This window comes from Poecile atricapillus, chromosome 4 (assembly GCF_030490865.1).
Source record: "Poecile atricapillus isolate bPoeAtr1 chromosome 4, bPoeAtr1.hap1, whole genome shotgun sequence".
Classification (NCBI taxonomy): Eukaryota; Metazoa; Chordata; class Aves; order Passeriformes; family Paridae; genus Poecile; species Poecile atricapillus.
The window spans coordinates 59663731-59680134 of NC_081252.1; the positions used below are offsets into that span (position 1 = coordinate 59663731).

The 16404-nt window shown below is 35.7% G+C and overlaps 1 protein-coding gene across 5 annotated transcripts in view; it reads left to right on the forward strand.

The window, feature by feature from the left end:
• The window catches only part of KCNIP4 (potassium voltage-gated channel interacting protein 4), a 286019-nt gene that overhangs the window by 220463 nt on the left and 49152 nt on the right, over positions 1-16404 (forward strand). The window contains exon 1 of one of the 5 annotated variants that reach the window (XM_058837896.1): positions 2228-2339. The exons of the other annotated variants lie outside the window; for them this stretch is intronic. Coding sequence (XP_058693879.1) covers positions 2285-2339 — 55 coding nt within the window. The 5' untranslated portion in view covers positions 2228-2284. Of the gene's footprint in view, positions 1-2227; positions 2340-16404 lie in introns of those variants that run through there. 5 annotated transcript variants of the gene reach the window in all.

Here is a 16404-nt window from a genome sequence, read left to right on the forward strand (position 1 = left end):
CATGCACCTGGAGCTTTTTCATTACCACTTAACTAATTCCTATTTTCTCTCCAACATGTAATTAATTGAGTATTTGAAGCAAATACATGGGCTAGCACCCAAATCTCAATGCACCTAACTATGCCTGATCAATGTGTTTATTACCTATTTACAGCTGTGAGAGTTTGTGGAGAGTATATTGTATGAACCTCATGTAGTACACAAGTTTCTTCCGCTCAATTAAGTTTCTCTTTAAAGTCATGATTTATAATTTCTGTTGCTTAGTTCTCAAAATTGTGAAGTGAGGATGAAAATAATTTATGTAACCTCTGCCTGAATATAGCTCAAGCCCTGTGTATTTAAACTTTGATTGTTGATGAGTATAGGAGTTTGTTTTTCATGCAGAAAAGCAGAGGCATAAAGCTGAATTGTTTTAGTGCTTTTCAAATCTGAATGCCTCATTATCTTTGGGTATCCATTTTGTGTTGCACACCAGGAGTGATTTTGATAGTAAATCTTTAATGTACATCATAAAGCTCCCATGGCAGCTCTTTTGCAATATTTTGTTTTGCTTTTTTTCCCCCCACATATTTGCTGCCCAGATGATTTAGGATTTCTTAGATCACAAGGGCCACATTCTGAATGAAATTGTTTTTTCTCGAGAAATGTTCTTTCTAAAGGAGCTGAGCACTGTAATTATCTCAGAGCTGAGAAAAGCTTGAAGTTGCAGAGATATATTGATTGAAATTTATTACTTTGGGGCTTTGTATGAAGCATAGTGACTAGGAAGAGCTTATTAACAGAAACAGTGATTATCCCACCATGAAGATGTTTATCTTGGCATGTGACCTCTGACAGTGCTAGCTCAGATGCCTTGCCTTCTTCCACTAATTCTCAGATATTATAGGGGACAGTCTGTACTGCCAAATAAAGTTAAGGTTCAGACTTGTTTTAGTGTAGAATAGATACCAGTTCCTCTGAAAGCAGTGCTTTGTTCTGCTGACTTATAAACAAGCACTTGTGGTACCAAACTTTTTTTTTTTTTAGTGCCTTTTTGATGTAATAAAGTTTAATGTGTAACTTGGCTCATCTTTCAGAACTAAGCAGAATTGTCTGGGTTTGCATGCATTTTGTACTTAAACTCTTCATAGTTTAGCTCATGTGTTTCTTATTCAGAGCACTGATCTCAGTATCAAAATGCTGGTTGTGAGAAATGTATAGGAAGGCATGTGAAACTATAGTTTCTGCCTATTGTACACACAAAATTTCTGGTGTATGCTTCCCAATGAATGCATCCAAACAATCAGATAACTGTGTGATTTTAAAGTTCAGCTGCTTTCATTCAGCTTTCAGTGCTATTGAATTACTAATGATACAGTCTAGTGACAGCAGTAGAGCTACACTCCAGATAAAGAAGATCTTTCATTAAAGCGTGAGAACTAAGAGAAAGTGGCTGTGTTGCTGGTTCTGCCCTAAAACATGCTTTTGACCAGTGTCTGTTTTGATTTGGGTCCAAGAGTCTGGACTTGGGAAAGACCACAGTCATCAGTCCAAGCTGTTACAGGCAATATTAGTGAGGAGCCAGAACAAAAGGGTTGTGATGGATGATAACATAAGACCCATTCACAGGAAATTAGATTTTTTTAAGTGCCAAAGAGAAACATTGCAGAACTCAAACACCAGTAAATAGCTGCTTTCTCCATCCATTTCCCTGGAGGAGGCAGCACTAGAGTTCCTACAAGCCAGAAGGAATGTTTTAATAATTGAAACTGCACACTTGATCTTGGCACAGATCTTCTGTTTCATTAGACTTACAGGCAGTCTGATTCCTAAGCGGTAATTCTTCACAGAGGCACAGAAATGCATACTTAAGAATATAGTATACAGACTTTTAAAATCTAGTTACCAAAATGCATCTCTTTGTCTTTATTTGGGTCATTAACACTTTCCTTTTTTGATGCTGATTAGGAAGATACCCAAAATGAGAAGGAAAACCAGAAATATTTAGATTTCAGACAGTAACCAGGTCTTTAAGCAAGTGTTAGATTAGGCTCAAGTAGTAAATTGCCTGATGTAGGTGAAGATTGACCTGATGCATACTTCTGTGTTTTTGTAAAATTAGAAACCTTGGTATCTTCTTTAAACATGTTCTATATGCTATTATATTCCTTACTGAAATTAATAAAACATTCTTGATAAATATTTACTAATTACAGCCTGACTGGAATGCTAAACAGCCAGAGCCATCCATTATCCAAGTATGTGAAGGTGAAGATGGAAGGAGCCCATCCTCAGGAACTTGTGTATGTGTTTTGCTGGAAGCTTGCTTACAGCACTGTACCAGCCCCTTCTGAACCAGGGTTAGTGGTAAGATTTTTTAGTCAGTCTTGATCAGCAGCCATGCTAACATAAATTCAGATAGAGGCACCAGTCCTGCCTCAAAGATATAACAGAAGTCACTCTTGAGCCAACTGAATCTTCTTTATGGGCTTTACTTAGAGAAAGGAAGAGATTTATAATTTATGGGGGTCATTTGCTGTCCATAGGGATGTGTCACTTTTCACAGAAACAAAGGCAGTGAGACTGTCACCTCATGTCATGTAGTCATTTATTCTGTTGCCTAGTCTAAGGCTTTAGCCATTTCCAGCAAATGTTTTGAAACAACTAAAGTAGTGTTGGGTCCACAATATACCTAAGAAATCTGACTGATTGTGTTAGAATGATTAAAAAAAAAATCTCGACCCTTACTGTAAATCTTTTCTAAAATTTAAGATTATTACATTCTGTTGTGACCCAACAGGCATTAGGAGATATTTCTGGGTTTTGTGACAACTTTGCACAGAGTGAAAATTGTTATTTTGTTTCCTTTCAGTCTTATCCTACTTACAGGAAAAAGCCCCTGCTTTTCCAAGTTGCTTCTAACAGAGGCCATTTAACTCCTGATGCTTATTTTGAACTCACTTCTACAGGTCTGTGTCCCTGAAAAACTGTTCCCTGACACTGCTCGAAAGCCATACTTGAAGTTTTACTGATTTTGCCAAGTCATTCTTTCTTCAGGGAGCACTTTGCTCTTGTCTCAACTGACTTCTGACTTTTATTCTTTTTTTTTTTTTTTTTTTTTTTTCTGGCTTGTCAAAATATCTTTGAATTCTAATCCTGTCTCCAGTGCACTCCCAGCTCTTCCCAAACAATTCCTAAAACAGTTATTTTAATCTTACGATCTGTGAGGTCATTTCAAGTAACTTACTGGTGTTGGGATGTGATTTTCAGGAGTAGATTTTGGCCAGAAAAGTCTTCTAATCATAGCAAGATCAGTTATTCATGCCAAATAGAAAGTTATAATTTCGCCCCTTTTTTGGATATCATCAGTAAACACAGCTCAAAAATATTTACAGTATTAATGACACATAATTATATTTGGCCTTTTTTTTTTTTTTTGCTTTTTTTTCTTTTCAGTCTTTAACAGTGTTTTTCAGCAGAAGTGCTAAAACAAAATGTCTGCATTGTTATTTACACAAAAATGCAAATTACCTATCTCGTAAGTGATATTAAATGACTTGCAAAACTGTCTTTCTGGTTATCCTGTTTGAATAGCTAAAGCAAAATGTCCAAAATGAAAATGTTATCCAATGCATCTTGGAATGTGTTTTTTATTTCCTTTTTCATCCACTGCTCAAACATTATATGAAACAGTTTCAATTCTCTAATGTAATTGCATTTTAGCAACCAAATCCAAGCTAGCATAGCCTTGGTAACTTCACTGTAACTGCAGTAGTTCATATCTGCCCAGCGCCTGCACATCTTTTATGCAACTTCTAATTGTTATGAGTGATTTCAGTCATTTGTGTTACACAGACCAGGGTGTGATAGTGATACTCAGGTGATGCTAATCTTGTAAGTCAGTGAAGATGAGTCACTCTCCATGAACTTTTACGTGTAATAGGATGTGCTATTCAATCAGAACAAAGGTCATTTCCATGTGCTCTTCCATACAGTTTCTGTCTGTGTAATTCAATCTTAGGAATGGCTTCAAATCCACCTGTTCTTGGAGACTATATTGCTTGCTGGAAAATGATACAATTTCATCTGCCATCTGTATTATAAATTTATGATTACTGATGAATCATTGTTCCTCAATATTTGACATTTTAATCAAATGTTCCCTGGAGCGCATTTTCATTTCAGATCATTAGTGTGATTCTTATTGGAGTACAGAAAGAAATGTAATGGAAAACGCCCAAGAGCAATCTGAAAGGCAAAAATTTTTCTATAGAGGGTTCAAAGTCTATCAGAGTCCTATTTTGACATTTTTAATGAAATAATTTAGACTAATTTGGTATTCTGACTGTGAAAAGAAGCTGTTTTAGGTAAGCAAGGAGGATCACTCTGGATTACATGGACCTTTCAATTTTAAATAGTCTAGTACTTCTAATATGTAGGTTTTTTTCTTTCTCTTGCTTTTGGTTGCAACACTTAACAAAGGGGGGGAAAAAGTAAAACATTTTTTGCTGTGTTTGTTTATGCATAGTAGGTGTTACTGAAAAAAACACAGCTGCAGGAGGTTTTGATTATTGGACTGCAGCTTTCATAATGGAGCTTTAGACTGGAAATTTCTCTGTTCTCAAAATACAGTGTATATTCCAAATAGCCAGCAATAAAGAAGGACCAGGATAGCTTTCCAGGTACATTACCAAGTATGCCCCTGGATTTGCTATCCGGAAGGAACTAACAGTAAATACAGTAAAGAACATTTCAATAAGACCAGAATTGGGCAGCAGATTTCAATGTCTTTCTGAATAAATATGGATAGATAAATAGTAACACTCAGTTGACCAGGAAGAGGTTTGGGTTTTTGAAACATCATTAGATTGATAGTTCTATTAATCAATTGAAACGTTCCTCAATTAAATGATTCTTATGTACAAAACTATGATTATCCTCATAAAGTTTAATTCAGAACTGATTTTTTTTTCATCCAAACTATTTCCATAAAGGCACAGGGCTGCTGCTCCCTTACTTTCTAGCTTTCCAGTCCACTTCTGTCAAAACTTTTCAAAGAAATTTATCCTGAAGCATCCTAGGATGCTCTAGCTCTTTTGTTTGAGTAGAATCACAACAACCTGGTGAAGAACCTTGGGCTATGTTTGTGAGCAGTGTGAATGTGCTCTGAAGGACCGTAGTGCTAAAGAGTAACTTTTAGCTAAAGAGTAATACTTTGATGTATCTCTTTCATATTGGAAACAACTGTCAACTTCTTTCATTCTTTGCTCATTCCTTCATTCCCTTCATTCCTTCCTTCATTCATTCCTTCATTCATTCCTTCCTTCATTCATTCCTTCATTCATTCCTTCCTTCATTCATTCCTTCATTCCTTCCTTCCTTCCTTCATTCCTTCCTTCCTTCCTTCCTTCCTTCATTCATTCCTTCCTTCATTCATTCTTTCCTTCATTTCCTGCTGTTGCTGGCTTTATGCTCCTGGAATCACTGCTTCATTTTTGAGGCAACATCGTAAGGGAAGAAGCCATGTGTGCTACTTGCAGGTTTTGATTTATTTTTGGATGGTTCTTCATTAAGGTCAGAGCATTGCTGCACACTTCACACTATGAGAGATTTCAACAAACTCTAACATTATTTCAGAAGATTTTATTACACTTGGGCTTCTGCTATAGCAGGTCTCAAATGTGCCATCCAAGAGGTGGAATCTCCATCTCTAAGATAAGCTTGTGCATAATTTTCTCTCACCTTATTATTTTGAAATAATTACTGACATTATTTTGAAATACAGTATTGTCAGCTGGAACCACTTCTTAACGAATGCAGTGTAGCCCTTTTAGACACACACTGTGCAGTGAAGACAATTTTAATTAAGCAGTTCTAAGAATTTCATTTATTCAGCTGTAATGAGCCCTGCAGCATATTAGTGAAATGATAATTTTTTTTCTATTCTGAAAAAGCTCACAGTCTAAAAGCTATGAACTAGTTATTTGAAGGAATAAAATAACATTTTTTGCTATTGTTACAAATTCCCTTAGTGTGTATTATACCCTAAAGACAGTTTAGCAAAGGTGTTTTGATGCAAGTGATGCAACATCTTGTTTAGTAGCATCATTGTCTGAGAGGATGAGATGAAAATAGCAAATGCCATATGAGATATTTTAGTTATACAAATTGTAAAAGGAATGTTTAGCAACTACGGTAAGTAATGCTTTTACAAAGTCTGTATTGATGAATTCACCAGCTGAATCTTTTTAAAAATATTTTAAAGAAAATATATATAAAAATCACACATAGAAAAATTGCATTGCAACTTAGAAATACACCAGCAAAAATGTTTAATTTAAAAAGAAGCCTTTTTTCTTTGGTATAGCTGCCCCACAGTCATAATTAAAAGCCAAAAATTCTTCTGAACAGAGTGGTTTCAAAAAATGGTTGACTCAGAACTGAGGAGCAATTAGAAATGAATTTTCTGTATAAAAATATAAGCATTAACACTTGTTTATTTCAATGCAAGTATTTTCTATCACTAATCAAATCACAGAACTCCTCCAAGAACATTTGAGTCCAACCAGCGCTGCCAAGTCCAGCACTGAACTGTGTCCCTATGAGCCATGTTTACATCTCCTAAATCCCTCCAGGGATGGTGACTCCCACACTTCCCTGGGCAGCCTCTTTTAATATTTGACAGCTCTTTTAGTAAAGCAATTAGCACATATATATTTTAAGTTTATCAGACAGTGGTCCTGTCTGACAAAAGAACATGTAACAGCCCCGATATCAGCAGGACCCTAAAGGCTTAACCACTTCCAGCTACAGGTTTGCCAGCAGGACAAATTGTTATCCACTGCTTTCTTACAGACACTTTTCTCTCTGCAGTGGTTATTGTCCTCTCACATCTATTAGTTCAGTCTCAAAAATAAACCACACTAATATAATAGTATTTTGTTCACATGTCTAAAGATATATAAACGACTGAGTAATGAGGCTTTATTTCTGAATTAACTGCCATAATGGTTGTGTCACTGGCTACTCAAGGAGCAAAAGAAAATGGTAGATGCTAATTTGCAGTATATTGTACCCTGAAAAATAGCCAGGTTTAATCTCAAGAACACATTAAGCTATACTGTAACAGAATGCTGTAGTAAATTGCTTATTGATTCTGAACAATAGGTCATCAGGTTGCTTTCTCAATGCTCTTTGTCCTGTTACCTCTTTTTTTTTAATTTTTTTTTATTTAGATAACAACAATAAAAGTTCTATAGATGGCAAAAACAGTATTAAAGAGTCTAGAGATCTTCTAAAAATGATTAATTATAAATAAAAATGACACTTTGAAAAAAATTGTTACATCGCTAAAACAAAAGCAATACCAAACGCCTACAGATTTTTTAAAAAAAGCTTAATTAGCTGGCACTAATATAGCCATGATTAATCATTTATTCCAAACAGTCACCAAAAAGACTGCTGATGGTTCATTAGGTATCTTTTTTTCTCAGTCCAAGTGCTTTAATTAGGAGAAGGGTTTTCAAAGAGAAATCTTCCTGATAGCCCTCTTCCTGAACCTCAGTAATTTCCTGAAGTTTCAGAGCACAGATTTTCTTTGCAGGTAATTGCAGGCAGAATGGTAGAAGCCTCTGCGTCATTGTCTAGTAAAGTGCAGCCACTCAAATTGGTTTGACTGTCCAGAGTGACAATTCCCCCAAATCTCTTTTCCTCAAGCCTAAGTGATCTGAAAGAAAAATGAAGAGTGAGAGCACTGCTCTACTTTTCTGAGCTGGCTAATAAATCTCCTTATGACACAGGCCACCCCAACACGCATTTTCTGAGAGATTTCTGTCCTACTCCCCGGTTAAGTCTTTCATGCAAACATTCCTGGTGTAGCAACCTACATTTAACAGCATCAGTTTAAAAATAATTTTTATATATAAAAAGATGAGCTTGTTTTACTCAAAATATTTTTTTCTCTTTCAGCATGTTTATTCTGTGGATTTTACTACTGTCTATATTTTTTTTTTGGTTTTTTTTTCATTTCTGAGGACACCAAAACAAGTAGAGAGATTTAATTTCTTAATAAGAAAATGTGCATGTAAGTCACAAAACTTATCATTAAATACTTATATCAGAAATAATATCTGAAATTATTACTATTCCTCTTAAAATAAATCTATTTATTTTTTCTGTGCCCCCTGTGTCCTAATTCTATAGGCAAACAACAACATTTTGTTCTTTATCTCCTAGCAGACCTTTGAAAACATTTTTAGAAAGTACCAGCTTGTGGTTTTGTGCCTGCTATAATTTTTTTTAATACCTAATATATTTTTTTCTTTTCAAAATAAATACTTGAAAGGGTACTTTTCTTTAAAAGTAGATAAATCTAGCCTAAAGAAGCTGTTCTCTTGAAGCCTGTTACCAAAAGAGACAAACTTTTGCAAAACTGCCATAATTGGGAATTTGCTTTCTAGTTCAATATCATTCTAAATTGTTGGGAAGGAATTCTCATTAATTATGGATTTCTCTTTTAAATTCTTAGTGTCTGTAAATAAAATTAGATTAATTGGATATATATGGACTTTTGAAAAGGTATTAAAAAAGGGTCCTTCCCTTCTTACTGCTTCTTTAACCAAACTGATTTCATTATTCTTCATTCCTATCAGATAAAGTGAAAATTATTGGTCTTCCTGTAATTTTTGGTAGTGTTAAAAATTCAGAAACATAACATTTTGTCAATACACTAGAAATAGAAAGATACTTTCTATTCAAATGCTTTTCCACTCTGTTACTGTTTTAATTCTGCTTCCTAGTCTTTAATAACTGATACTAGTTCTAGTGTTTCTTTTCCAAAGCTGTCTCTGTAAATTTTTACAACCTACCTACTCTATTCTTAGCTCATTTCCTGTACTCTGGTTTGCCAAGTCATTGCTTCCTACTTCAGCTCATTTCTAAAATCCACTTCTCATCTATTTTACTTCATTTAAATAGATCAACAATGTCTGTTATTTTATCAGCTTCTGCGTTGAGTCAAACTGGAAAACCTTGAGACACTCTCTGTTATTGATTCGCATTTGGACTGTAAAGTGCTTCTGGGCTTTTCTAGTTACAGAACTTCCACAGGAATTCATGTATTCTGCACTCTGCACTAACTGACCATAGTTTGATGGCTGACTGATAGTACTGAACACCAAAGGAAATGGCTTCTAATAGTGTATTCATCTTTTTGAATGTGGATTCTGTTCAACAGAATTCGGGATTTTTTCCATTGAGTTCAAATCATACCATATTCTATGTAAAACAAGAGCTACAGTGAATTCTTTTCTCTATTCACATATTCCTTGAAGTTAAGTTCCACAAGCAGAAAGGACTGAAAGCTGAACAGTTTACTGTTACTCATGTCTTTCTTCCTTAGGTTTTTACCACTTAGCTGTTAGGCATTGAGGAACCTTCTCAGAAGTTATGTACTTTTTACTGCATGAAATTCTAAGGGACATAATAAAAAATGGAGTATTTCTTCTGCTGAAATTACCTTAGACCAAAAAAAATCAAGAGCTTTATTGAAACATATTTGGAAAATTATATGCCAATGACTGTAAGAATATTTTTTCTATTTTGTTCTTTTTAAGAAATTGCTACAGATTTGCTTATCTACTTATGATATTAATTTGATCATGTCTTAATTAGCGTATTTCTTAAAAAGTAATAAAATACATGTATTCATTCCAGATTTTTCTTAGTATGATGTATTTTTTTTTCTGAGAATTTATATAACTGTATATATTTGTTAGTACATGAATATGGTTAAAGCTCTTTCTGATAATCTGATTTTAAATTGAACAAGAAATTACATTAAATTTTGTAGACATCATTTTAGACAATAAGGCTCCTGTCTCTAGCCACTGACATTAGACAGGTGTGCTGTATGGGTTTGTGTATGTATATGTAAGAATCCATAATGGATGTTGTTCTTTCACTCCTTTATTGGTTTCGCCTTATTTACCTTGTCTGGGCCTTATTGGGAAATTTATATTTCACACTTTAAAGAGTTCACTGTGGCAATTAGTCTGAAGTGATATGTTGTAAGAACGCTAAAGAAATAATCTGAAATTATTTCTTTAAAACAAAGCTTCTTTGTGTTTCACTGGGAAAAAAATAATTTGAAGAAGTCTTGAGAAACTAAAAAGGAATTTCAGTTTATTCCTGGCAACAGTTTCCAGATTCACAGGATGGCAAATATCCACGTGTGGATGGGCTATCAGACGACAAGAGAGACTTGAGGACAATTGCCAAACCATAATAATAATAAAAATGTCCAAGATATTTTATTTAATTACAGTCAAGATTGGAAGTGGTTTGGAAAACAAAACTAAAAAAAACCCCACCACCTATCAGAGCCTTCTGTAAAAAATATAGCAAGTGTATATGTGTGCTTTTAGGCCTGATAAAACACAGTATCCAGTAGGGAAGTTTATTCTAGTATGGCAGGGGTGTGGTTTGTCAGGATCTCTGGGGTGTCTCTGAACTGAACAGATTTGTCCCGGCAGAGCTCCCAAATCAATAACCTTTGCTCTAAAGGGACTTTGCAAATAAGTGTTTTTGTTTGTGAGAGGGCCTTTGGGGCAGGTGGTTTCTCTACTGGAAGTTTGCCTCTCCTTGTTTCCTGTATGGTAGCACTGCAGCACTCAGTGGTCTTCCTACTTACTCTTTCTCACACATTTATTGATCCATAAATTGATGCTCCTTTGGTTGCTCCTTTTACCACAAGTTGATACATGTTGTCATAAGTGGTTTACACTGGTTTAGCTGAAAATTTTGAACACTAATTAAAAAAGCATTTAGGAATAGGGAATGAAAAAGACATAGGGATTTTGTGTATAGCACATAAGTCACAGCTGACTTATACCAGGATCTCTCACGTTCAAAAGTCAGATATATTTCTGATTGACACCAAGTAGGCAGGAGAAAAATGAGATACAGCATCCTCTACAACAAGCTGAATCACAAAATGTCCTGAGTTGGAAGGGACCCACAAGGATCATCAGAGTACAATTTGCTTGGAAATGGCTGACTCAAAGCACAAGAATTAGGTCCATGAGAGCTATGGTCCTAGCACTTGTTCCTCCTGCACAGGTGAAAGTTCTGTCAGTCTCAATGTAAGTTTGCTTCATGCAGCTCATGACAGAGCACAGCAAAAGCTCTTTGCCTGAAGTTAAAATCAAGCACTTCTTCCTGTTCAGTAGCTACCACATGTCTTTTGTTCTCTTGAGTAATTGTTTAAAGCTGTTGGAAAACATTATCATTTATAATCATCCTGTATGAGATTATTGCCTAAGAATCACCTTGGATTTACTACATAAGTCTCACGTGAATATAAATTAATGTTCTTTTCCTCTCACACACAGTAGGACCTAAGTGACAAGTAGATAGATACGGAGTCATTGATAAAAGCAGAAATATAATACAAATAAAATACAAAGTAATGCATGCCTTAAATGCCCTTATTCATGTTGTTCACAATTCTTTACTTTTAACTGAAAATTTGATCTGGTTGTAGCTCAGCACACAAATAGAAGACTTTAAAGGGATGGGAAAAAGAAGAACATGGTCCAATTTTAATTTCCTTGTGCATGCATAGATGTGAATACAAAGTCTGAAAGTCTTAGCTAGAAATTCAGAGAATTGGGTCATGAAAAGCTGAGATCACTAAGAGAACAAATGAAGATATCAACCTTATGTTAAGGTAACTAGTCTCAATGAATTATATATATAAAAAGTGTGGAGAGTTTCCTCAAGATGAGAATGGAGTATTACTGCTGGAGGAACAATATGGAGAGACAAGTTTAGAGAGATGTCCATCCATGTTACAGAGCAGCAAGCACTAACTCCATGTCAGAATGGAGTTTATGTGATGTTTATGTCAGGGCAGGAATTTTATCTTAGTAGCAGATTTTGAACAGATATTAAATATAATATATGTTTAATATATACTAAATATTGATATTTAGGATGCAATACTAAATAGAATTAGGAATGCAATACTAAAATAGATACTAAAGATACTAAAACTAGGAATGCAATTAATACACAGCAAGTGAGAACTAAATTTTGAAGTTTATATGGCAAAATTGAAGCTGCAGGCAAAAAAGAAGAAATTGAGCACTACCAACTTAAAAAAATTTCAACCACAGGAAACTGCATTTTTTAGTAGTTACAAAGTCAGGAGGAAGTAATCAAACCCCACTTGTTGCAGCACTTTATTTTTCATCATGTGTCCTGATTTGCCACAAGGAGGACTTGCTACCAGCATTAGCATGCTGCAGTCAGTGTTTGTGTGTGTGCCTGTGCATGCAGTTATTGGTTCATAGAGAAGAGCATCTTTTAAAGGCTGTCCAAAACATTAAAGTTTAAACTCTCGTCCGGTAAGTGATGTTTCTTTTATCATTCAGTGTTAGTCCTTCTTTATTTCCTTTGCAATGGTTAGCAAAGCATTTAGGATGGAATTTTTCAGTTGAAACTTTTTTCCAAATGTTTTTGCAAAGGTTTTAAAGTTCCTTTTAAAACCAGATTTCCCATCTCCTTGTTCAAGGAACTAATTTTATTAGGATTTTTGGCTGGTGAAATCCGAAGGCCTTTTCTCCAATTGCCCTCATAATGCTCTGTGAATTAACTAGCCTTGAAAAGATTGTAATTCATAGAAAAACTAACAAAAATAGATCTTTTGAATTTTTTTTTTGTATATTTATTTCATGTGTTAAATAAATCTCATTGTTACAACGGTGTATAATCATCTAACATTTCTCAGGCTGTTGCTAGTTGATAATTTCATGGTTTTGCTATACATGGCATCCTTCAGATGAAATAGAATAGATGTCTTTCAAAATATTCTTGAATAAAGAAGACAATAAATGCAATTCTTAATCTCAGAAGGTACCTTGGAATACCTCAACTTCTTTCTTTCGCAAGGATTAGCAGGAAAATATTTTTTGTTATCTTTCAATAACACTGCACATTTTCTCCAGCTCTGTGATGTAGAAAACAAAATCACATCAACATTATGTGAACTTGACAGCAAGGTAGGGCCACACTTGCCCAGGTTAAGCATTTGTTTTCAATCCCACCCAATAAATCACTACTCCAGGCATTTAGACATAATAAATTTCAGAGACATGCTCTCAGCTGCATTAGGAAATAAAACCAGTTTTACAAAGGGAAGGGCTGCTCTTAAATAGTCAGATGCTGTCAGGGGAAACAGTGTAAAGGAAGAGAGGACTAGTTAGGAACACTAACTATGCCATGGATTCAGTTGAGTCTGCCATTGAAACACAGACTTATTTTTCCTAAAAGGAAGAAATTACGGGTTTTTCTAAACTTATTAAAACATTATTTCAAAGTGGTGCAAATGCATTGTAGTGTATAATATATTAGCAAATACATGACTCTTGATTCTTATGAAAATTTAATCTGCACGTGGAATTGTTGTCAGTTAAGTTCTTATATTCACCACTTTGTTGCTTCAAAGGGACTTATTTAATGAATACTATTAGAACTCTAGTGAAGTAATGACAGTTTATGATCACTGCTTTCCAGAGCACCAAGTCTTCAGCCTGAGATTAATGAATATCTCTGAATGCAACTGTAGTCAAGATGGATGAGAAGATTGAGTAGAAGTTCTGTATTTTGTAGTAAATTACACAACGGTCCTTATGGGATGGAACTGACAAGAGAATATTTGTCACTTCTAGCGAGCCTGATTGCGAATCTGTCTTACTAAAATCCATCATACTCACATGCCAGGTGTTTTTAATTACAGATTTAAAGAACCCACCACTGTGGTGTTATTAGCACCATTAGCACCACGCTCTACCCAACTTAGACTGTCATTTGTTGTGTGCCTAGAAGTGCTTTTCAAGATGGAACTGTACACACAGTTGTAAAAACTACAAAAGTAGCCGCATCATTCTTAAGGAAACCAGAACAATTTTCTTAAGGAAACCAATTTTCTTTTCTTAAGGAAACCAGAACAAACACTGCTCTTACTTTTTTAGTTAGTTTAGTTAATAGGGTGTACCACATCTAACTACATCAAATAATTTATAGTAACTCAGCTGTGTACAAAGGAAAAGTAAGTGTAAACACAATGTTACGCTTGGTTTTAAGTCTAGTTGATGAAGAAGGAGTGATACCTATTTCTTCTTTATAGTATTTTTAACGAAGCATTTAATGAATGGCACAATTTTTGGTTTCTTTAAATGTTTTTGCAAAAGTGAAAAATAACATGTTCATTACTATTTTTCTGCCCCTCTTCTGTCTTAGTCAAAAAGGTGATTTTTTGAAAGCGGGATACAGATTATCAGTGGAAAGCTGAGCACTTTACCTTAAGATTGGCAGTTTTGCAACTGAAAACTCTTAGTATGCCAGAAAGGTGTGGTGTGTTCTGTGCAAAGACAGTGTGATGCCATCATCAGCCCCAATCAAAGTGAGCTTTACCCAAACCACAAAAATTTACAAAAAAAAAGTTAGCAATTTAAGTATGGAATATAAAATTTAAGCTCCAGACAAGTCATACAGAATTCTGTGGAAAAATCGCTGTTGACTTTGACAGCAGGCTTGGAAATGACCTATTCCTGGCTGACCTAGGTCATAGCTGACTCACTGACTAGTTCAGCAGAACTGAAAAGCATGTGCTGGTTTAATTTCACCATTTTGTGGCAGTTCTCTCTAAATTCCTATAAAAATTTTTAAAAGCACATTACAATGGCTGCCTGGAGCACTGCAGGTTAATTATTTCCACTCAGCTTAATTAGATAGTAGTGAACACTATGAAGGTATACTCCTCAAATGATTCATTAAAAGTATCTCTCTCTGGTCTTTAACTTTCCTAATGAGTATGAAAAGTCCTCTCTCCACAAAATACTGGTGTGCTTGTTAAGGGATGTTATGACATGCTCCACACACATGATGTGGAGGAGACACAGACGATTCTCCTCCCTGCAGGTGGTACCAGACACGTGGGCTGTGACCTCTGCAGCCACTGGCACTGAGCCTCTCACTCACACTGGAGCCTGCTGTAGGTGTTTTTCAGGCCATGAACCCAGCACAGGCTGGGGCCCCCACCCACTGCAGTGAGTGGCACAGAGACTGGCTGCAGCCAGAGAGTGACACCACAGCCCTGGGACACCCACGCCCCTGGTCTGACTCCAGCTGCTGCCCCTGTGGCAAAGGCAGTGTCTGAGTATGGATGCTAAATGCAAAAAGTAAGCAGGGAACAGAGCCTGTGTGAAACTAAGTCACACGGGCTTCTCAGTCTGGCCTGAGAAAGCATGAGAAAGAATCCAAACAGTCCTTGGTAAAGGACAACACTCTGCAGGTGTTGTTGAGTCAAGGGGTGGTGTTCCACTTAACCAATGATGGTGATGTGTCGCTTTAATGACCAATGAGGGTTTTACCTCTCAGACCTTCTCAAACATGTGTATAAAAGAAGATTAAGAATAATAAACTTTGCTCTCTTAGATAATGAAGCTAAGGGGGTTAGTATTGTGATTATCGCCATTCCTAATATAGTGCGACATCTGAGTCCAGCATCGTACCTGCTCACATACAGCATCAACATGGTTTAGATAAGAAGCTAAATTTAGAGGTAATGAATATTTGAAAGGTCTCTTTCTTTTCCATTCAAATTTCTTTACTTTTTCATTCAAATTATTAACTCCTCTTGAATATTTTTTGCTTTTTTTCCTCTCTCTTTTCTTTACTGACCTCTCATTCCAGCTTATCTCTTATCACCCCTTTGATTTCTGTCACTCACTTTTGGTAGACTAATTTTTTTTCTGTTTTCAGTTGCTTTCTCTCATCTTCTTACAATGGTGTTTTTCCTTTTTTGCTTTCATATTTCACAGCACAGTCACTGTGTGCCATTGTTTTTTAGCTTCCAGGTTAGAAGTGATCCTTCATTTCAGCTGAAGCATCAATTAGTTTTCCTCCAGTGCAAAACTCAATGAATCTCCACTAAACCAGATGAACTCAATCTAGTAATTAGTAGAAATTCAGTCTCTTTAACAGCTTTTCTTTATGGGCCTGTCCTTCTGTTTGTGACCTGCTACATGCTTTGGAGGGCCTTTCACTGCCCCCACTGTCTCTGGTGCCATCTCTGGGGCCATCTTTAGGCTCTTCACTGAGCAGGGACACCACCATAGAGGTGTCCAGAAATGTCTGCCCAGTGCTAGGGCCCATTTCACTGTTACTCAAGTTTCCACCTTCTTCACTCTGTATCCATAAGCCATCCACAGGATCTCCACTTTCTCTTGCTATTCCTGTGGCATTAAATTGCTTGTGAAGACACACAGCCAGAGAATGATCACTCATCTATCTTAAAAACTTCTTCCCAACCTTCTTTCTATATCTCCACAAGATAAGTAATTTTCTGTTGATGTAGCTTGT